Source organism: Falco rusticolus, chromosome 7, assembly GCF_015220075.1.
Source record: "Falco rusticolus isolate bFalRus1 chromosome 7, bFalRus1.pri, whole genome shotgun sequence".
Classification (NCBI taxonomy): domain Eukaryota; kingdom Metazoa; phylum Chordata; class Aves; order Falconiformes; family Falconidae; genus Falco; species Falco rusticolus.
In genome coordinates, this window is record NC_051193.1 from 47167920 (window position 1) to 47192485 (window position 24566).

The 24566-nt window shown below is 37.5% G+C and overlaps 1 protein-coding gene across 2 annotated transcripts in view; it reads left to right on the plus strand.

Moving 5' to 3' along the window:
• Positions 1-21305, plus strand: part of LRRC4C (leucine rich repeat containing 4C) — a 97519-nt gene extending 76214 nt beyond the window's left edge. For both annotated transcript variants that reach the window (XM_037396090.1, XM_037396091.1), the window contains one exon: positions 18300-21305. In XM_037396090.1, coding sequence (XP_037251987.1) covers positions 18341-20257 — 1917 coding nt within the window. In that variant the 5' untranslated portion in view covers positions 18300-18340 and the 3' untranslated portion in view covers positions 20258-21305. The remainder of the gene's footprint in view (positions 1-18299) is intronic.
• Positions 21306-24566: the final 3261 nt, after the last annotated feature.

Here is a 24566-nt window from a genome sequence, read left to right on the forward strand (position 1 = left end):
AATGACCTGATCTTAATGCACTGAATTGAAATGGAAACTTCTCATTAAAGGAACATTCCAAGATAGCAAAAATCAGTGTGCATTCAGAAGAGAGAACTTTTTTCTCAGGGGGATGAAAAGTCAGGTCACTTTAGTTGAAGTATGAAGTCTGGATTTTTTGAATTTTATTCACGTTATTGATGATTGCACCACTATGCAATGGGCAGAGTGGCAATGACCAAGGACCTTCATAAGGCACAAGTTCTACACAAGGCTGCTCATTGGGATGGATTTGCAAGTTCACCCTAATGTATGAGAGAAAGACTGGATGCCCAAATTAATAAGTAGCAATCTCTTTGGGGTTTGTGTCCTGCAATAGACCTTGCATCCACAATATATAGAGAGAAACTAAGTGAAAGTGGTTTTGTTGCAAATGGAGTCAGCCATTATTCCTTGCAGTCTGCAAGGAAGGTGCAGCAAACCCATGTTCAAAATCCTTGAATCAAGAGAATCAGAATTTCTAGACGAGGACAGTAGTAGCCCTATACCAACTCTCAGGTGTACTGTCTGCTGTCTGCATTGTCTGTTCAGCAATCACTAATGAAATAATTCCTCTCGCTCCTTTGTAGGTTCTTACTTTGCCTTTCAGTAAAAATTGGGAGATAAAGAATAGCAGTGAAAAGCAATTGAATATGGTCTAGTAAGTGCTTTTCTCACTCTTAAGTACTGCTTGTTAAATTTCATTTTGAAAAATGAAGCTGTATTTAGTATAAATGTGAGGGATCCTGGTGAGAAGAAAAGAACCCCAAACCATTAAATGAAAAAATCTGTTCTTTTTGCTGCTGTATAATTTTGAAATGACTTAGCAATTTGTACTATACTTAAGCAGGAAAAAAAAAATAATGCTGACAACTTGGACACCAGACTGCAGGTAAATGAAATTTTATAAGGAGGTTTTAGTACTCTAAGAAGGAAAAACAAAGTTTATAAGTTCCTGGCAGACCTTTAATTAAATTGAAAGGTGTCTTGCTATGCTACTTTTATACATTAAGGGCAAACTATTAAGGCTGTTTGCTGACTGCAGTATACTGCAGTCTTGCAGGTTACATTGCTAGACTACTTTGTGAAGCCGCAGCAAACTCTCCCCCTTTAAACAGCTGTAAAGAATTATGGTAAGATTTTTATACAGCTTTTCTCTCTTGTTCTTGTGGTTACCTATAGAAAGGACTTTAAATCCTAGTATTTGCCACTAAGCATGAATTTGTTACTTGTTTTAAGTAAGAAAAGAAGCAGCAGTTGCTGAAGGCAAGCTAAACAGCAGATATGGAATGTTTATAGATTTCACCAAATGACGGCTACTCTCTTGCATTCTTTGTCTTCACTGTTAAGAAGAGGTAAGATAATTCATTGCTAACTTTTTCCCAAGTGATCTCTCATGCTCTGGCTCACTCAAGACAAATGTCAGGGATAAGACACACTGTCTAGCACATGCTTCTGCAAATACTGATAGATAGATTATCAGTATGCATATGTTACTGTTGACTGTAGGATGTGGAGTACTAGACTGCTCAAATTGGATGCCTAGCTTTCTGTCTGTCCTGAAAAATGTCTGTTGTATCTGCTGAACAAGACAGAGAGTTGCGAGAAGCTGTTTTAGCAATTCCATAAAAGCAGATTGTTCTTCCAAGCTAATCCTACAGCAGTGCTCTGGTGCTGTTCTGAGAGAAATACTGTTCTCTAACATGATACAAGCGAGTGAGAAATCCACTCCACTTAGGCTTTTTTTTTTTTTTTTTAAATGCACTTTCCAAAACAGCAGGGAAGTTTATCCTTATTGGTTTTGTATGTCAAATTCGAGCATAGATATATACCTCACATTTCTAAAGTTTGTCTTTAATTTCAGTTGAAGATAGCAGTCTTCAGAATTTCTTGATATAACATGGTAAACTATGAAAAACCTGCTATGCTATTTTTCTCTTCAGAAATAGCTAGATTTCAGTGGAGAATAAGGTAATTCTGATATATGTATATGCTTTTTGTCAATGTAGGATTTAAAGTTCACAGGGAAACTTCTAGATAAAAGTCAGTATATAACTGCAAGCTATTACTACCAATTAGTCAATGTAAAACCTCCTAAATCCCATGTACACCAGACACAACACATTATAAAGTCTGGGGATATGGACCTCACTTCATTCACTGTGGGGTTATGTCTGCTGGTTTTATTTCATAGCTACCATTGCAACTCTGTATTTCATGGTACTAAGGAAGAAAAAAAAAAGAAAGGAGATAACTTATTGTTTAGAAAATGGAAAGTTTATTTGTTAAGAACTAAAACTAAATCCATTCTTAATGTGTATTATTACCATTCTTTCAGCATTTCAGCAGTCAGAAGAGATCTTTATTACACAGTTAAAACAAAAGCATTTGTGTTATCTTTACCATTTTTATAAAAACTGCATTTTCATAGCAACTGGTTAGGTGATACGATACCTCCTGATATGCCTCAAGAATGGATCAGTCTTGCTTAGAGGGTAACAAGGATCACTTCAGCTGGAATAAAAATCATTCTGGTTTCATTGACTTGAATGGAGCAATGCCAGTTTATCCTATCTGAGCACTAGATTAAATTCGGCCAACTTCTTTAGAATTACAGAGAAAAAGGTTGCCTTCACACTTCCGGAATGGAAAGAATTAGAAAGAAAAGAAGCCACAAGAATGTACTATGTCTATAACCTCCCCCTGCCCCTCCCCAGAACCACAGAGGAGCAAACATTAATAAATATTTGTTTTTTCCATCATCCCCTCCCTGATAGTGATAGCCTAGTTTTAGATCTATGGCTGCTGTATTAGAGGAAGTTCTTAAATCTGTACATGCCCCTTATCTCTGAAACTCAGCAGCTCTCCTGTCTTCCATTAAATCCTTCTGAGATTTAGATCCCAGTCCAGAAATCAGGTCTAGCAAGGAGATCTCTGTGGTTCTGTGTGAAGAATGTGAGACATAACTCCCTGTAGTCTTCTTTGGTTCTAGCTTGGTTCAGTTATTACATCTTGTCACTTCCTGAGCTTTCTTAAGTATTGAGCATATGGACAGCAACATGAGTAAAGAAATGAAGGTGTTTTTCCCAAGATGCTTAAATCCAGGTTTTAAAATCATTCTTGCAGATCAAGGGCAGACATTGACAGCCAATTACGTGGTAATAGCTGCCATTAGGCATGCTCGCACAAGTAGATATAGCTGGAAATATCAGGAAAATAGCAAAATCTACTCCTCAATTAATTACATAATCTTCCAGACTAAATGGTCCACTACGTAATTTAGGTCTGTAAGGCAGAGCAGTGCTGGGGATATATACCCTGTACAGTATCAGTAGTTAAATGCAACATTAGCATGTACATTTACCATTGATCTTAGCAGCCCACAACCGCGTGGAACTGGTGTGAAATATTCTGGTGAGAGAGTGCCTGATGATGCCAAAACTCTTCAGATGTATACTTCGAGGGGTGGGGGTGGAGGGCCCCACTGCATTATCAATGAATTTTCCACTTGAAGTGCTTACATGGCCTTCTGCTAATGACTGCCTGAAAATATTTAATATAGTTATCCTCATGCATCATTCTGGAGCAGACAGTATGAGTAAGAATCCAGGAAACAGTTCTCAGCCAGAGAGATCTGGACACATTAGCACTTTTGTCATTCAACTATATTATTGATGTACTCAGGCTGGAGCAATGGTTAGAATTTCAAAACTCAGAAAATACTTTTCTGATAGGAAACGAATGGATTTTTTTGGAAACACTTTTGAACTATATTTTACAAAGTGTATCAGGTATACCTAGGCATGTATAAATACATGTATTTGAATGCAAGCTTCATTGGCTGCTTTGTGTGTTGATACTGTCTTTAGCTATATGACCAGATCCCATAATAACTCTGTGTCTTTCAATGTACAAAATGAAAAAAAAACCACACCAACCTGAATTCAGTACTTGCACTTTCATTAGTGATGTTCTCCTTTTTGTGTAACTATTTGTTACTGTAAGGTATGACAGCTACTTTAAAGCTGCATTGAGTGTGTCAATTGAAAGTACAACTTTCAATGACTATACTATAGGTGTATCCCTAGCATGGACCATTTAATTTGTAAATGGTTAAAATTTTACAAAGTTATAGGAAACGGAAGAAAAAAAACACCTTTCACAATGGCAGATGTTGAACATCCTTAATAAATGGTAGTATCACAGTTGTCTGTGATAAATACACTTATGTCGTTGTACAAGTTAGCATAGTAATGGAAAGCTTTACTGCAAATAGGCATATTTATATCCTTGAATAACATCAGCTATCAAACTTACTCTACTTTGGACAGATAATTTTAAAATTTGTTTTGAACCTTGGATTCATTCTCTCACTATACATTTTTAAAGTAGCAGAGTAATTTCTTGGAATTTTTTTAAGAATCCAATATGTCAATACCTTAACATTTTAAAAAATTATATTACTTTTATTTGATAGCATGCTTTCACATATATGAAGTCTGTCTTTTTAGCTCTCTCAGTTACTACATTTATTTTTATGTTATGTGACAGTTTTAATTAGATTAAAAGTAATTTTCCACCTCCCTAAAACTATGCTAAAAGAATGGCATCAAAGCCTTAGTGCTTACATCAGCAATAATGTGCAGTTGACTTTATATTGCAAATCATTATTGACATATGAGATGAAGTCTTGAGCCCACCGAAATCAAAGACAAAACTCCCATTGGTTTCTGTAGCAGTTAATTTTTAACCATCATTTTCTCTCATGCATCTATTTAACAATGGAACTCGGTGGTGGGCTCATGAACATAGGATATGTATTAGCACTTCAAAGTCTGAACAGCTGAACAAGCAGGCAGCACTGCTGATACTGGACCTTGTATCCTGTTGATCAGCTTGAAGCAAATAAACAGCACTTCAGTGAAAATGATCATTTGCTAAAGAAGTACATGCCAGCTTTCCTGGATCTGATATTAATTTCATATTGATGTAATAATACTTTGAATTTGGCCAGTGATTTCAATAAGCAGTCTATAAGCAACCTCCATAGAGAAGATACTCCATCACATAAATGTATATTAATCAATTTAAAAAACATGTCTACATGAAAATATGAAGTAATCTATTATTTTTCTCTGAAAGACTTGTTGCAGTGTAAAGTTTTGGAAAGATGATGTCTTCTCTGTGTTTATCTTTTATGATTCAATTTATAGATGGTCTAGACAGAAAGAGAATAAGTCATATAATTTACCACTGTTTTTCACAAACTCCTTTGGAGCCTTTGATTTTCACCAGGCTGCCTCCAAAGCTTTCTTTGTTAATGATAATTTTTCCAGGCAGATCTACTTAATCACTTCTTGAACCAGTCCATATATTCTGCAAAGGTATACACTATGTTTTGGGTACCTCAGGAAAACACACTGGATGGATGATACAGGATTGTGCTAGTGCCCAATTTCAGCACATATAGAAACAGAATGCTCCAGTATTAACAAGTTACTTCAGAATTAATTTAAAATTAAAACAAGTCGATGTAAAAATGCATAATTATTTTTGTTTGCAATATTCAAAGTAAACAACACAGTTATATAATTTGACTTAGTTATGTCTCTGGTTTTGCTTCTAGTGCTTGAGTAAGTTGTCAAGGGAAACGATGGGTTTTACCTGTTAAAGTAAAATTCAAATGTAGTCTTATATGTACATGTGTGACCCTATGACTATGCTTTATACAAACATATTCAGGGGTTAATGCACTTATCACGGCAATTTATTAATTTAAACATTAGTAACTCGTCACTTTAGAGTGAAACTGGTTTTGGAGCATTCTATCTTTCAAAAGTACTGTGGTCCGTGAGACATCATCAGTCCTTTACTAGATCAGAAACAGACGTTTGTGGCAGAAGGACTGACACTTGAGGGAATATCATTATTGCAGATGGGAAAGGTGGAGTTCATATTACCCTGGACTGGTGCAGTGGTACCAGAAGACACTTTGCCTAGTTGCATGTGAAACAGTTATGAACCTCTTAACTATTACCTTCTTTCCTTTCTTTCTTCAGCTACTGAGGATAACTCCCTGAATGTGAACTGTTGTTCTTTTTCAATGGATTTACATCTTCCTAGTTGGATAGCCTGTCATGGTTTAACCACCCAGCCAGCAACTAAGTACCCCACAGCTGCTTGCTCACTCCCCCACCTCACCCCTCCCTGGTGGGATGGAGAGGAGAATCAGGAAAAGGTTAAACCCATCGTTGAGATATGAACAGGTTAATAAGTGAAATAAAGTAAATAATAACAATAGCAATAACAGTTGTAAAGAAGAGGAGAGGGAGAGAGAGGAATAAAACCCAAGTGATACACAATACCCACTGACTGATGCCCAGCCGTCCCTGAGCAGTGATTGACAGCCCCTGGCCAACTCACCCCAGTGTACATGCTCAGCATGATGTTCTATGGTATGGAATACCCCCTCGCCTAGTTCGGGTCAGCTGTCCTGGCCCTGCTCCCTCCTGGCTTCTTGTACACCTGCTCACTGGCAGAGCATGAACTGAAAAGTGCTTAAGAGTAAGCACTGCTTAGCAACAACTAAAAGATCAGTGTGTTATCAACATTATTCTCATCCTAAATCCAAAACACAGAACTGTACCAGCTACTAAGAAGAAAATTAACTCTATCCCAGCTGAAATCAGGACAATAGCCCCAAATGACAATGAATTTGAAACATCACGTTTTGGTACTTGTACAGTTCTATGCCAGGAATTTTCCTTTAGGTTTTTTTAAACATTTATATTTAAAAATTAGTTCAGGAATTATCAAGACCCTGTCTGAAATGAGGCTTATATGAAAGGATCCCCATGGTCAAGGATCAGAAGATCATAGCGCATATATTGGAGAGACTCGCCAAGAGGAAGCTCTGAGAACGGTTCACAGGGGAAAGGCGACAGTAGGCCCTCAGGAGTTCCTGCCCGTTCCCGTTGTAGGAAGGATTCGACTGGGTCCCAGGTGATCCATATCAGTGTCTGTGGGCTGTTCTCTGGGTAGAAGAGAGGAACGCTTCTCATGAGAAGTCCAAATGAGTTTCAAGAAGGAAGAGCATAGCGAATATCATAAAATGTAATTTCAAACTCACAATGTATTTCTTCAAACTTGCAATCTATAGTGTCAACAGCTTGTGGCAGATACTTGATAATACCTGCCAAACCAGAACAGCATCTGAATACAGTCCTGTAGGAGAAGGAACAAAAGAAAGTATATGCAGATGAAATGACAAGTTTAGGATATTTAATGTGTTTCTGGAGGTGTACAAATACTATGGTAAGAATAATAAATACAGGAATCTGTATAATAGGACAGAATATTTCCTAAGATTTCATCAGATTTAGTTTTAAATGTCATGGCGTGTTGGTATTCTAAAACTTGATGATCACACCCTTTAGTATGTGCATAAAGTCCACATGCGGTTGGAAATGTGATTCAGGATTTCTGGGTCCCTGTCCAGCCTGCACTGCTGACACCTTTTATTATAGCATATCCACTTGGACTTTTGTGGGCTGCTGTGAGCAAGAGTCATCCATGCTCCACGCAGAGGCAGGCTCTGTCTTTGTGCTCTTAGGCCAGGCTGGAGCCGTGCTGAGAGGCACATTAGCCTGGAGTCAGCAATAAGCTAACAGTTGCTACGTGGCTGTCATTTGGAGCAATGCACATTGTATCTAGGCAGCATGGAGTGTGAAGCTCATGTTTGCAAAGTATTGTGTAGACACATGCTAAATTTTGGCAAGTGATTTAATGCATTATTGCCTCAGTTTCTTCAGCCGTAAGCTGAATAATATTACCTATCTCCTTTCCAGAGGGCTTGTGAGGATGTGTTTGTGTTTGATTTCTTATTAAGGTGATACAATCAAACATGGATGGTTGCCAAAACTCTCATTGTATGCAAAGGGACCTGGGGTCCTTACATTCATGCAGCTCCCAACAACAGAAGTATCAGGTCAAAGTTTGTTGTTCAGATCCAGGAAAATACTTGTAAGTAGTTGTTATAGCCCCCCTGAGTCACCACAGTTTCATTCTTAATTTTATTTCACTAGCTGCCTCCTAAATTGAATGGAAACATTTTCCCACTTGTCATATTTTAAGGTGTACAAATACCATACGCAGGAACACCTGTGACCTGTTCATTGCCCAGCAGTGACAGATCTGGTAATAATGTGCTTGCTGTTCTGGCTGTGCTGCACTTTGGTAACACCTAGGGTTTAATTGAAATACACCCTGACCTTGGTTTTGTTCGTGAGGCATAGAATAGACATAATTACTATGAATCTACTGAGGGATATTATGGCAAAATGTTGTATTACTAATTTTGGCTCCACACACCCTTTTGGAAAAAAAAAATAAATCACAAGTCTCAGTAAAAAACAATGTGCTGCAGAAAATTACTAAAACAAGTAATTTTCCAAAAAATTAACTTCTTATATTTCTATGTACCTATTTTTTTCTCTCAAAACGCTATCACAGTATGATAATTGCATTGCCCCTAACAATTTCAAATTCCTTCATAATTAAATAAACAGCTTGTAAATTGCGGACCACAAAATGCCTGTGTTCCACTCTTACCTTAAGGGGTTTCCATAGTTACCAAGGACAAGAAGTTTAACCATCTTTTGCCAGACTGGAGGCTATTTGCAGCCTTAACTTTTTATCTCATGTCTCTTTTTCTCTTTGTCTCTTTGTTTATTAGCAGAATGAGGGAGTAATTTGGACTCAGTCACTACAAATGCAATGATGCAAAATGGACTCAGCTGCTTTAGTGAGTTACTAGCTGGGTCTGTTTCTCCTAGAAGGTATTTTAGAATAATGCGTACTAGCAATACAGCCTGTAGTTACCAAGGTTATGAAATACCTGTCAAGCACTTCTGCAATTCAACATCAAATAATTCATACCTTAAAAAAGGAAGACACCTTTCTTGACACAGCATTATAGCATAGAAGTATTTAGGCAGATACCTATGTTAATTCATACCCTGAAAAGCACTGGTGCAGATTTTGCATGGCTGCTTTAATATACTTCCCTTTCATCCCTCAGTGTTCTTTGTTTTAGATATTGCAAAATGCATTTGGAAAAATGGCACATGTTAAGGCACAAACTCAATTTTTTTATGCCACTGAAATGGACAATCTTCTGATTTGCTAATTTCAAAATAATCTTTAAATCTTTCTAAATGACTTCAAAATTTTACCAGAGCATCTCTGTTGCCAAAGTATAGAAACTACTGCTATTCCACAGCTGCATTATATGCTCATCAAACGAAAATATTTCTGTCTTTTAGTGTGTATTATGCACTGAGGCCAAGAGCTCAGCAAGGCTCAAAGGATGATTTGTATGGGTAACAAGAATATTCAGCATTAGCACATGCAGTAGATAAATGCACATATTGTAGTTTAGAAAAGGATGTTTTGCACTTTAAAAACTAGACTCCAGTTTTCTAGGATTAGGATTAAACTTTCTTAAGGGCAAGTATATAGTGTGCCAACATTTTTTCTTGTTCTTCATTGAACTGGCTACTGTATATCCATTCGTAGACTATATGGTGTTCTGAGCTGACATTTCCTATGTTTGCTTTTTATAGTTTTGACTAGGGAGAAAACTGTAATGAGTCAGGGCTAACATCCTGGATACCATCAGCCTTGCATTTTTTTTGCTTTGCATCTCTTAAAAGGCACATTTTAATATGTCATATACTTAACCTGCAGATTTTTGCCTGCTAGTTTGAGATCCTGTAGTATGTTGTTGAAAAGGAAGTTAATTTATACAATTTAATGTTCCTATGTAGAAAGATTTATAATAGACCAAAACTAGTTTCTTTGAAATGAAGTATCACTGTAGCACCTTTAAATAGACGTTGTCTTAAATCACTGCTAGTCTGCTTAATACAAAGAAATATTACAGTGTTTCAAAGTAATGACCTCCAGTGTGACAGGAGTGAAAACTGCAGTGTTTTAGGCCAGTGCTTTGGAATATTATATGATGTTTTATTAAGCATTGCCTTTACACATATTTTGTTGTGGTGCACAGATTTCTTCCAAATGGGAATCTGTGATCTTCTTCGATAATAAACCAGGAGATTAAGAAAGCATCCTTTCAATCATTATAGATGTGCTGTGGTTTAATTGCTGCTCACGGAGGTATTTCTGGCATAAGATAGTGAAATCCTGAAGGTGCTTGTATGACTTCCCCTTATATCATGGTTGGCATGTGAGATGTAGTGACATGCTGCTGTAATGAAGAGAATGCTGTTATCAATCAGAGCTATTACAAAATTTCTTCTGTACAGTTGCCTGTTTCCCCCTACATAAGTATCTGTCCAGAAAAATATAGAAGATGAAACAAACAAAAAAGGTTCAGAGAAACTTTTATCAACTGAATTAGTGAAGTGAGAAGAGCAAAATGGGAGTTGAATAACTCAAGGGATCAGCAATAAGGTAGAAAACCTTTTTACCTTTAAGGAATTTTGATTTGAATTGAGCTTAAGACAGTACAGAACAAAAAATTCCTAATGTCCACATGGGGTCTCAAGAAAATGAATCCAAATTAATTTTGAAAAGGGACTAGCTAAACAAAATTGCATTTTTTTTATGGGCACTCCTAATTGAAATTATAGTGTCCTTGATTCAATTTAGCTTAAATTAAATTCTAAATAAGAGTGTCCACACAAAGATTTAATGCAGTATAATTAACCCACTTTAAAAGTTAATTCCAATTAAATTTCTAGAATGTTGCTGGGTGGACTAATACAAAGCTCTATTGTGGTGGCTTTTATCAAAGAATTTAAATTAGTTCATCACGAGTAGTTCGAAGATTGCTCCTATTCACACCACTGTAAGCAGCCTGAACAGAGAGATTAGGACTGTTTTGTCCCCTTCACCACTTGGGTGACATCCAGGGAAAGGTCAGTAATTCCTTTTAATAAAAATAAGTATGTCCTAAAGAAATATCCATTACATGTTGTATGATGTTTCCTATGACTTTCCTATAAAATTAGTAAATGTTATGAGTTGTAATAAGGACACAAACTGCAAATGATGCTTGTGAGTAAAAGAATATTTATAAATAAAGGGACTTACCAGACTCATTTAGTTTAAAACACTATGAAATCTCTTAATTTCCATGTAAAACAAAAATATTTTTGCCTAGATCAATGCACACTAAATTTCTCATTTTTAAAATGTCTATTTCATGTTAATTTCTGTTATATGCAGTTAAGGAGAAAATTTTAAACAGTAGGAAGACATGAGGGAGGGAACATGAAATCATGCTGGAAAATGGGGTGTGTGAAATAAAGCTGTTTTCTGTATAACAAAATAAAAGAAATGAAGAAAAAGACAGACTGGGTCAAACTCATCCTTGATTGAACTCCCCTGAAATCAGTGGTGATTCAGGGAGATTGAATATGTCCAGTCACATTTAGGTCTTTCTGGTCAGTGTCTTAGTGATTCAGCTGAGTCTTAAAAAGCTTGCAGAAGAGAACCATGAAGTATCTGTGGTACAGCAGTATCCACCCTGCCTCCTACACTTACATGCTTCAAGGGGTCACACAAAATCCCAGCTATGTTCCAGAGCAGAACAGTGAAACATGCATAGAGGAGTATAATTTGCATTGTGAGTGTTTTGATTTATCTGGTCTCATGAGCAATCAGTTTGCATTGCGGGGCTGCCTATGTAGCCCTCTTCAGCCTCCACTGTATTTAACTAAAAATAAAATAAAAACCAAATAGATAAAAGCTGCGGGGCTTTGAAATCTCCCAGGTTTTTAGGCATTATTGCAATTGCTCCCTAAACTGTTGTTGAGACTTTTAAAGTCCTATAGCAGTGAAAAGGGAAAACTGAGTTTTAAGAATGGGGGGAAAGATACACAGCTATATAGCTGTAGTGATGCGTTTTCACTGTAAAACAGTCCCTTTAAAAAACACCTCAGACAGGAGCCAATCCATGAGGAAAGGAAAAAATAAGATTAGGAAGAGAAACATATGAGGTCTGTTGTTACCCAGTTGACGAATTTTGCATGATTTTTGCAATGTTCTGTTAAGAACATAGTATGTGTTCCTTTGTTGGTGACAAAGATATCCAATGGTGAAAAAGAATAATGTTGTACGGTATTTGGGCAGGGAACAGCACGAGGTGTTTGTACCTCTCCTGACCTGAAAGCTCTAGTCCTCGGGGGCTCAGCCAGGTGGAAAGGAGTTTCAGGATGGAGAAGGCGGGGTGGGAAGCGGGAGGGTATGGTGAGTGAGTCCCCAGCAGTGTGGCTCCATCAGCCCAGCCTTTCACAGCCATATGGGGACACGCATGTCAGGCTGCAGGAGCATTTGCAGAGCAGATGTTGATAGAGGATTTCTGACCCCGGTGGAGCTCCCTGCCCACATTTCAGTCGCTGTTCTGGGACAAGGGTTTACACTCATGTGTTTCAGTATTTTGTCGAGCTAAAACATATCGTGTGCTTGTCCCCTGGTATCTAAAGGGGAATTCCCTTGGCTTCCCCTGCTGGCATTGCTGCCAAAAGGGGATCAGTCTCAGACCCTGAGAGCATTTAGCATTCTTGAAAAGATAGTCAAAAGAGTCAATTCTGCATAAGGTCATCCTGGAATTTAGACCTATTTTTATTGCTGTAATCCATGCTCTGTTCCATACAGACACTATTTTGAATTCTCCAGTGCTGATACTACTGGAAGAGACTTCCCAGAGTAATTAGCTGCTCAACGCACCTAGCTCCTCTTCATATGTTTGGAAATCTGCCATTTAATTTGCAACTCTAGAGTGGCTTGTTTACTAAAAAATGCAGATATCTTTGTAAAGGGTTTTTCTCTCAAAAACCTCTTTTAAAGAGTGTGATGTACAGCATACATATCTGTGCTATATAAAGGGAAGCAAAGGTGCATTTTCTGAATGCATCCCCATATCTGTCAGCTTGAAAAACGTTGTAAAAAGTGACGTGAATGCTCCTCACCCTGAAATTTGCTGGCACGTGGCTGAGGGAGAGTTGTGATAGTTGAACCGTGCTTTAGTTGAGATTTAACTGTGATGCACTTGTGATGATTTAAATTTACTGTGATAGTTTAATCACCTGATATCGGATAAATTCTGCCTATATTTTCAATGCAGTGACATTATAGCATCACATCATATTTTTTAATGGCAGATGTACAACACCAATCAAAGTGTGTTAGATCATACTGTATCATAAACCTTTTATTGGGATAAAGCCATGGCCTTTGCACTGCACTGCTCCACTGCTGAGACAGTTATTCATAGAACCACAGACTGAACAGAAAGCTAAGGATGAGTTGCCAACAGCAACTAAACTGCCAGTGATCCAGCTAGGGGTCACTGGAGCTTGGGAAAATGTCTTTGCCACCTGCCATACCTCATTAGGCAGATCTTTGGGAATGGTGTAGAAGTCCTCTTTTGTAACCAAAGCCCACCAATACAGGAAAATCCACCAGAGATCAGAGTGAATGTAATCCCTTTCTCCTGGTGAAATAACAAAGAGAGATCAAAGCACATCAGACCTAAGACCTAATTACGAAAAAAAAACCCCCAAAAAAACAAAACAGAAAAATGAATTGCGGATTTTGTTACAGTGCCCATAAGGAAGACATCTCTGCATACACGTTTGGCAAGGTTACCTTCCAATAGCATAACTACTGCATCTTTCAGGCTGTCCCTAAGGAAAACTGCAGTGTGCACATCTGCAGAGGTAGATTAGCTCTGTCATTCCTTGCTTCATCTTCTGCATTGGATCTTAAGAGGGCAATGCTTTTCGCTTAAAGGAAAATCTGTAGTACATAGAGACTAAATATCAGATAAGCACATCAAATGTCAATTTAAAAAAAAGATTTTTTGAGTACTGTGGAAGTAAATACCAAAACAAATAACTCTCCATATATGTATATGTATGTCTCCATGGCCATAAAGAGAATATACATTACTGTACTAAAATGACAGATGATATGCACTTTGGTAATTAGAGCAATGCCACAGATGGACTTAAGGTCACGTTTGGCAACACATTTAATAACTGTGTGGTGCCTGGGGAACTGACTGGGCAGTAAGGAAATTCTTAGCATTTTAAACTACATTTTAAATCTATACAGCAGAGGGCACTAGTGTTATTGAATTGACCATAGAGTTGATATTCTGGTACTAGAAAAATGAAGGGGGAAAAAAATCACTTAGAAGACAAAGAAGTGTCAACAAAGACTAAAGAACCTGGTTGATGGTCTGTGTTCCATGTGTGGATTTATAAAGCTAAACCTTCATGTGTCTCTAGCATAATGGATAGACATTGAATAGCAATTTACTCTAGTACAGAGTTCCAGATGGGTCTTTATGTAAAGCCCATTAAAATATTTCCATAATGTTCTTCAAGGCTTTAAATGAATTCTCCACTGTGGTTTTGTGCTGGATAATTTTTTTCTAGGGTATTTCCAGGGTATTTATGATTTCAAATTACCCTGATGTGAAATGACTGCTCCAAGACTTCCTGAATACTTAAACTCTGAGCTGTAGAAAACCACCAGTATAAAAGAAAGGACCTTTTTAATACATTCCTACTGTCACTAGGAATCTCTCTGCAGTATGTTAGCCTCATGGAATGATCACCAGTTGGAAGTGAGGACCTGGAAGGCAATTGCTTAGCATATTTTCTGCTGTCAAATTGGCTTTTCTGAACCAGCTCCCCTATGTTAGCAGCACCAAGCCCAGTTAGCATGGTCTTACGCCAAATACCGCATTTTGCTTCCTGTATCATGAAAGAGGAGGGAAAAAAGTTTAGTCATGTACATAAATCCAAAGTTAAATCAAATGGTGGCTACAAAAGCTAAGATTTACTCTCACTGCTTCTCAGAAAACATTCCAGAGGAATGGCAATATAGATCTTCTGTACTTATATGTTAAACAAGATGCAGCTTAGACACAGAAGAATCAAAGACACCAACACGTATGAAAATATATTTAGAACTTTCCATCCACATCTCACAAAATGGTGATACAGTCTTCAAATTATACACTCAGAGCAGCTAATAACTAGTCAGTGACCAAGCTTGTATTTGAAGTATACACAGATTTGAATTTTGCAGAAACCTGAGGGTTGCAGAATTCCCTGAAGGTCTTTGATAGTTCATAGTTCTGAAGCATATGTTTGATTGAGACATCCCTAGCACAGGACTGGGGAAAAAGAGAAATGTAAAAGCCATGGGCAATTTTGGCCTTCAGCACAAGGAAAGAGCTGTTCTGTGTGACTGATTTATTGTTTGAGTCAATAACCAAAAATGGGAGGAGTGTAGGGCATTTATTTTAACAAGATAAAAGAAAAGCATTTCTTTTAAAAATCTTTTTGCAACTGAGACATGGGAAATTTTTGTTTTGGTTTGAATAAGTTTTGCTGATCAATCTCATAACTGGATAATGTATTTGTTATAATGAAATAGTGTATTCAAGTAAAATATTTTTTTTACCCACGGAGTATATGTGTAGTGATGGAAAGAGAAGGTTTGCTGGATAAAGGAGCAGGTGAAGGGAATGATGGGATATACCATCAGGTGCACGAAGTCAGAAAAGGAAAGAAGTGCCTTGGAGTGTTTGCAGTGTGGTCTGGCATCATCAGCTTTAGGTAGGCTGGCAGAGAGGCAGCTGAAGGGAGTTTATGCATACACTGGCTGATGTTGAGGGCACTTGCTCTCTCATGACCTTTCTTATTTTTCCTACACTTTCTTGTTCTACAAATCCCATAGTTTTCCTGGTCCTTCGGTGCACCCAGGATCCAGAAATGAGAGTGGAAGGTAGCAAAAAGAAAGGTAGAGAAACCATATGGCATCTCACAAAGCTGGCATTTAATAGTGAATGGGTCTGAGAGAGAGAGCACAGAAGATTCCCGTCATCTCTACAAGCCACACACGCTCCTGGTGCCGCACCAGCCACACAAAGATAACTGGGAGCTCTGAAGCTGGATGTAGAGGGCTGAGTTCTCATCTTGGTTCCAGCAAAGACAATAGCGTTGCACAACTGAAATGGTAAACTAATTGGTTTGGTGTGTTTCTGTATCTGTTTTATTACTTGTTAATGGAATTTGTTATCCAGTCCAAGTCCTTAGAGGATAAGAATTTAAAAAATGAGAAAGGAAAGAAAAGACAAATCTACAGAATAAAAATACTAGTGACAAACAAAAATGCTAGCACAATCACATTAATTATTACGGAAGATGGTTAATTACTATTCAACAGCATAGTTCTTGGATCACAGATCTTAACTAAGGAACCTGAAATTGATATTAGACTCACTGATGTAATTCTTTTGACTGCTATGGGTAGGTTCTTCTTCATGACAGTGTAGGAAAGATGGGAACCATGTCCTTTTCACCCAGTTTTTGCACATAGTTTCACTACAGCTGGATTTTTGATGTAAAGGAACTTGAATTTTAGTAATTAATTGAGTGTTTCTCCATATGTGTTCAACACCTCTGAAGAGATAAGTGACCTTGTATGCCTTCAGTAAAAAGGAAGTGTGTCCAGCAATCACCCCTCCCCTCATCTAGTCTAGTACATTGTCCTAAACTGGTGAAGCTGATTCCAGTACAGTTGTTGGCTGAGGAAAGAGATGGAGAGGTGGGAGCAGTAATATATAACACTACAGCCGATGGATTCTGCAGAGTCACATGACAGGAGTGTAAGCCACTGAGAGAAGTTGAGTTAGTTGCTCGAGGTTGCAAAACACATTAGTTTTGTGAATTTTTCATAACAAGAATGATGTTTTATAAATAACACTTACAGATCAAACAAACAGATACAGCCCAAGCTTTCCAATTCCCATTCACAGGTTTTTAACCATTATATTGGCATTCTCTGCAGTAATTTATTAAAAGATGAGAACACTTGCTAGCTCTGAACTGTTGTAGAATTTTTTTTTAAAGTGCAGAAATTAATTCTCAAATCCACATTTTCTGAATATATAATTAGAAAAAAAGACTTTCATAAAATTAATTGCTGTGAGATGCAAGTTAATATATTTTTTTCCTGTAATGTTTTTTTACAGAAAGATAGTGCTTTTTTACATAAAATGAAACAGTTTGGAGCCTGGAGTGGAAAAATGTTGCCTTATAGTATTTTGTTTTATTGGATACATGTATTATGCATCTGAGTGCTCTAGGTTATAAATATGCTTTAAGCTTGCTGTAATTTATAAGGCTTCACTTTTGGCTGATTTATAGCAAATTTCATTAATCTCTACAACAGAGGGACCTTGCACTGAGCAACAGAGATTGAAAATGAACTGAGGGCTGGGGGCTGTAAGAACTACCACAAATGAATCAGTACTGAAATTCTTAAAAGAGTAATTATCATTTGTAGTGTAAAGGTCTTTTTCTCCTTACAGTAAAACCTGTAGGATTTTTTTAGAGATGCCAATGAAACTGCCAACTCTGAAACTACGGAGATATATTTTTCAGCATTTAAATGGCTGTTCTTATTTCTGTGTTCAGCACACATTTTCTAATGAGTGTTTCTCTGCTGTTGGTGCCAAACAAAAGAATTGAGGAGGAAATACCATGAAATTGGATGATGCTGTTTAACGGTAGGGAAGAATTGATGCCTATCATGTTTGTTTGGGTTTTTGTTTTATTTGGCTTTTTTTTTTTTTTTTTTTTTTTTTACATTTGAAATAGGAAAGACCTTGCCCTGACATTTGCATGACCTGCTACATTCAGTATTAAAGGCTTTACTTCTAGTTAAGACTCCAGTGCAGGAATCACATTTGTATAGGCAAAAGATTTTCACCCAAACGAAAGAGGAGTGCCTACTTGTTCTTCATATTATCTGATGTTTTGTCTTACAGTGTGTCAAGAAGGTTAACACCTTGAATATTGTGATGATTCCTATCTTACTCAGTTTTGTCTTTTGAGGCCATGTCACTTCTTTAAACTCTGCCCCTGAGTTAGAACATTCCTTTTCAGGTATCCACTGTGGTTGAACTTGTTATCTGCCATCCAGCTACATATGTTATATATTGGAATGAGCAGGAAAAGCTAGTATCTGGCTTTTTCTTATCTCATTGTCAATTACAGCTGGCATACATAGCTGCACAGGAAACAAAATGCTACAATTTCTGTAGATATTCTTCCTGCAGAGTTTTGTGAAATTGGTAGAGCTGACTGGAAGGACTTTAGAAGTCTTTGCTTAGAGAGCACACTTAAATGTTTGAGACTAATCTAACATTCTCCTCCTTCTTCTTCTTTCAGCTATTCAAACTCCAGAAGGACCAACACCAAATAAATTATGAATGTTGAACAAGATGACCTTACATCCACAGCAGATAATGATAGGTCCTAGGTTTAACAGGGCCCTATTTGACCCCCTGCTTGTGGTGCTGTTGGCTCTTCAGCTTCTTGTGGTGGCTGGTCTAGTGAGGGCTCAAACTTGCCCTTCTGTCTGCTCCTGCAGCAACCAGTTCAGCAAAGTGATTTGTGTACGGAAAAATCTGAGAGACGTACCAGACGGCATCTCCACCAACACCCGGTTACTCAATCTCCATGAGAACCAGATCCAAATCATTAAAGTTAATAGCTTCAAACACCTGAGGCACCTAGAAATCCTGCAGCTCAGCAGGAATCACATCAGAACTATTGAAATAGGGGCTTTCAATGGTCTGGCCAATCTTAACACTTTGGAACTCTTTGACAATCGTCTGACCACTATCCCAAATGGGGCTTTTGTATACCTGTCAAAACTGAAGGAACTGTGGTTGAGAAACAACCCCATTGAAAGCATCCCTTCTTATGCTTTTAACAGAATCCCTTCTCTCCGGAGGCTGGATTTGGGGGAATTGAAAAGGCTTTCATACATCTCAGAAGGTGCCTTTGAAGGTCTGTCCAACTTGAGGTATTTGAACCTTGCCATGTGCAATCTTCGAGAGATTCCTAACCTCACCCCACTTGTAAAACTGGATGAGTTAGATCTTTCTGGGAATCACCTGACTGCCATTCGGCCAGGTTCTTTCCAAGGGTTAATGCATCTTCAGAAATTGTGGATGATACAGTCCCAGATTCAAGTGATAGAAAGGAATGCTTTCGATAACCTGCAGTCACTTGTAGAGATCAATCTGGCACACAACAACCTAACACTCCTGCCTCATGACCTGTTCACACCACTCCACCTAGAAAGGATCCACTTGCATCACAATCCTTGGAACTGCAACTGTGATATCCTTTGGCTCAGCTGGTGGATTAAAGACAAGGCACCCTCCAATACTGCATGCTGTGCCCGTTGCCACACGCCTCCCAGTTTAAAAGGAAGGTACATCGGTGAGCTGGACCTGAACTACTTCACGTGTTATGCTCCTGTCATAGTGGAGCCACCAGCAGACCTCAACGTCACAGAAGGTATGGCTGCAGAGATGAAATGCCGGGCATCGACCTCCCTGACCTCTGTATCTTGGATTACTCCAAATGGATCTGTTATGACGCATGGGGCATACAGAGTTCGGATTGCTGTGCTCAGTGATGGTACATTAAATTTTACAAAGGTAACTGTGCAAGACACGGGTTTGTATACATGCATGGTGAGTAACTCTGTTGGCAATACCACAGCTTCTGCCACGCTGAATGTGACTGCCCTGGATAACCCTGGTTACACGTACTTTTCAACCGTCACAGTAGAGACTGTGGAACCTTCTCAGGATGAGGCACAGACCACCGAGCAGGTTGGGCCCACACCAGTTACCAACTGGGAGACCACTAACATGACAACCTCACTAACTCCACAGAGCACAAGATCAACAGAAAAAACGTTCACCATTCCTGTGACGGACGCAAACAACGGGATCCCGGGAATAGATGAGGTTATGAAGACTACCAAAATCATAATTGGTTGTTTTGTGGCTATTACTCTTATGGCTGCTGTGATGCTAGTAATTTTCTACAAAATGAGGAAACAGCATCACCGGCAGAACCATCACGCTCCAACACGGACTGTAGAGATCATTAATGTGGATGATGAGCTTACAGGTGATACGCCCATAGAGAGTCACTTGCCCATGCCAGCAATAGAGCATGAGCACTTAAATCACTATAACTCTTATAAGTCTCCTTTCAACCACACAACAACAGTTAACACAATAAATTCAATACACAGTTCAGTGCATGAACCGTTATTGATCCGAATGAACTCAAAAGACAATGTACAAGAGACTCAGATCTAAAACATTTATGACATTATGGGGTGGGGGTGGGGACAACAAAAGATGGTTTATAAAACAAATGACACAAATGACTGGGCTAAATCTACTGTTTCAAAAAAGTGTCTTTACAAAGAAAAAGAAATTTATTTATTAAAAATTCTATTGTGATCTAAAGCAGACAAAATTATGTGTATTCCTCAGAACCTGTTTTTGCTGCACTTATTTACCCTACTCTTTCCCTTTTTCCTCCCCAACCTACCCTGACTCCCATTTGCCATATTTTTCATAGGAGATCTTGATTCCCTAAAAGAACTGGTCTAGGAAATTTTGTAAGAATTCTGTTACACTTTGGGAATTTTTATGGTGAATTCTAGTGGTGAGATTCAGTCTATTTTGTCACTTTTTTCTTTTGTTTCCTCATGCCCTTTTTGAAATTATTCAATAGAGAATGGAATAATAACAGCAACTTTACAAATGAGAAAGCAAACAATCAAGCCTTTTTTCTTCCGTGTAATGATTTGCTCTGTATTTACTGAAAGCACCGTTCTGTGAAGAAATGGAAAACAAAGTAAAAAAAACAAAAACAAAAAACAAAACCAAGAAACGACCAAGAAATTAATTTACTTGTGAAAACCTATAAACCCCATGATATTTTAAACAATTCTAGAACCAGAATTTGTAGTTCAAACACTAAGCTAAGATTATAAATAAAATACTGTTTTTTTCTGTACTTGGATATAGCTCATTTTTAGTGTGGCATTAAGCATCAAAAGTTTGTTAAAATTCTTATAATATTCTGCTGTGATGGTCCAAAACATGATCACTTTAAAGAGAATAATTAAACCATTCTGGATCATTACTGAAGAATAGCATAGTTTTCATTTTAGATTATATAAGCAGCATAGTAGCAAACAAGGGTGTTTAGCTTTTAATGCAAGATTAAGATCATTCCTTCTAATGGTGTTTTCAATTATCTCTATTATATTCCAAGATTTATTTCACAATACCAGAAAAAGTTTTGCAAGGAGTTGCAGTTATCACGGAATTTATTAGACAAAGCTGAAAAGTTTGTTCTGTTTTTTTGTTATTTATAACTGTCAATAAGAAAATTCATCTTTATATTAAAGCTACTGGTTTCCAGTTCACTTGTTCTGGGACTTCTAGACATAAATATGAATTATGTTTAGCTATCTATAATAACAATAATCAAAGCTGTATCCCTACGTGCAAAATGAAATCAAAATGCTGTAAATGGAGTAACTCACAGGAAAAACTCCAAGGACTTTGTCTGAAATATATAGAAAGAACAAAGCCAGCCAAATCAGAGGAGAGTATAGGTTACTGCAATTTGCATGACAATTAGAATCCCTGTAGAGTAAAAAGTTTACATTAATATAAACTCAGACTCATTTACCAATAGGAAATGTACACCCTTTTCCTTTGTATTTATATACGTTCTCTGGATTTAGCTTATTGGTGTAGGAATGGTGTATACCTTGCAAGCTGAAAGCTAAAAGGAAGGCTTCGCATAAGAAAACCGGCTCCAGGACACTGTGTTCTTCCAAGTAGAAGTTCTGCCAAATCAAACTACTTTATGCATTGGCAACCGAAGAGAAGCATTTTCAGATGATTTAGATTAGGGGGAAAAATATATATATCATCTCTGAATGTCTTTTTACCTATTTTCTTCCTTAACCACCCTTACTGTGACTTGTCAGGGTCCTGTGCCAGGTAAATAATGTTCTTAGTTCTTACAAAATCTCTTTGGAGCTTTCTAGTATGCACTAGCATGCAGGACGAAGACCCTATTGAACAGTATACTTCTATTCTATAAATTTAAGAAGGAATTTCTGCTAGGTTGAGGTGGTAAATACCTTTTGTTGGAGGCACAGTTCTCAAGGTTGCAAGTGAATATTGTGGCAAGAAGGCCTGATTTAAAGAGGACACGGTGGAGATAGGTGACAATGAATCACACTCTGCAAGGAGTCAGATAAGTATAATACAGAATAAAACCCAAAGTTCTATAATAATCTCAAAGAAACATTTGGCAAGACATTATCCTTTGATGTACTACATGAAAAATAATATCTACTCTAAGGGAATTTTAATAGAGGACAAAGGTGGACCTGAATGTAAAATGTTGCGGTTGTGATTCCTAGCTTTACCTATTTCTTCAGAGTGCATTAGAACATTTCATTGGTGATTTCTTTTAAACGTTGTGATAAGAATCTGTACAGAAACACTGTAATTACACATTGCTATTTGTACTTTGCCCATCTGGCCAGTAACATTGTGTCCATGACCAATGCTTATCTGAAAATTGAAGAAATTATTTCCAGGAAAACTAAATCTGGGCCATCTGCAATCAACAGGTTTCTGTTAAAAAATTATGGCTACTCTCTAACTGGCATTTGTGAAAGCACTTATGGTCACTATGTTTTTATAAACAGGTAGCTTTTACTCACTCCTAAAGGTCATGTGGAGGAAGCCCTTATGAAAAAAAAGGTATAGCTATTGTCAAGTGGGACACGTGTCAGTGACAACCTTTTTCCTCTTTGGAGTAACACAAAATAATATCAGTTACTGTTTCAAACAATATAAAAATTCTTATTGAGTGTTAATCTGGATTTATTGGCTAATCAAAAAAAAATCCAGATATTCCTGCTTGCTCAAAATAAGCATAAAGAAAAAGCATTTTGGTGTGTTTGATTGGGTGATTATATATGTGTTATGTGGAATCTATATTAGTTATGATTTTCCCAGCAGCTTCCCTACCCTTCTTGGAACCACAGAGATTATTTCCGACTCTTCCTACTTCTGCAAAACACCTAGTACTTTTGTAGTTTAATTAAATACCAGAGTTAGAGAACATCAGAGTTTAAACTAAAATGAGCTCTGCAATGCAACCTCTTACTGCTCCAGTGACTACAATGTTAAGAATGAAGCCCAGGTCTCCTATCTGGCAGAGAACAACTGATAGAAAGCTCTAATGAAATTTCTCTTGCAGGTGACCACTTTATAGATGGTGTGTGATGTAAAAAAATTGATCAAAAAAGTTGTGATCTTGATTATGAGCTATCACTTTCTAGTGGGCTCATGATAAAGGATGAATTATTCTTCAGTTCATTTGATGAAGATGTTTGCCTACTGTCCTGTACAAATCCAAAATGCAAACCATTTTCTTTCCGGAATTGTCAAGTCTTACAAATCTCACTATATGCAGGAATAACGTGAAAAGCAAAGTGAGTTCCATTCAATTCACCATACAAGATGGACATTTCATTTTACTTTGAAAAGGGCTAAATGTATGACATTTATTATAGTAATTGTATTTTTGCTAAAGTATTCTAATGCATTGAAAATTATATCTAATGTTTTCAAGATTCCCTGCCCCCACTGGTGGCATTATGTAGGTTGATCACAGCATTAGAGAAAAGGTAACTAAATTAATATTGTACTTAGTTGTACTAGCTTTACAGTCTTGTGAAAATATTTCATAACAGCTGTTACAAGCTTTTATATGCCAGATATACCCATTACTGTGGTCTTTTTAATGAGGAGAATGGAAAATCTTTTCAAGCTATTCACTTTTTGCTAAAGTTTGTATTCCATTTTAAACATGAACTAAGTGCAGCATTTTTGAAATTTTCACTTTTTCTCTAAGTCCAAGTAGTGAAGGTCTAGGAAATATTAGGAGCTACCTTGCAATTTCATACCAAAAGAAGTGAGTGAAGAAATAATTTATCCTTATCTTTAAGGTATAGTAAGAAAAGTTAGACTTCACAGTCTGGGTTTCTGTTTTTCTTAGTATAACTATTTAATACATCTTTTTCTCATTTGTGCGGGTGTTGCCAAAAAGAATCTCATTTCAAACTTGCATCTAAAATTCAACCTACAGTTAGTCTGAAGGTAGTGGCGAACATTTTATTATGGAGGTGGTATTATATATTAGTATTGTAGTAGACTAACACCCAGAGCTATCACTACTGAAATAGCAAGGGTTCAGGAGCAAGCAGGGGGCTTGGGAAGATCCTGGCAAACCTACCCAGTAAATGTGCAATTTCTGTTGGCTGTGGAGCCTCTCTCTGTAGTGGTGCCCTGGAGAAACACTGTGGCTGTGTGTGGTTTGCAGCTGAAAGAGCACAGCAGGGCAAGAGTGCTTTGGGTTGGGAACAACTTCATTGGCTGCTCCCCACTTAAGAGATAGATGCAGAAGTAATCAGGGTGTAATAGCTCAGCCTTGAGCCATGCAGTGTATGACTAGAAATGATTGGGGGGTTTTATTTTTTTTTATCACTTTGAACCACAAGTAGGTTTTAAGGCTTAGTGC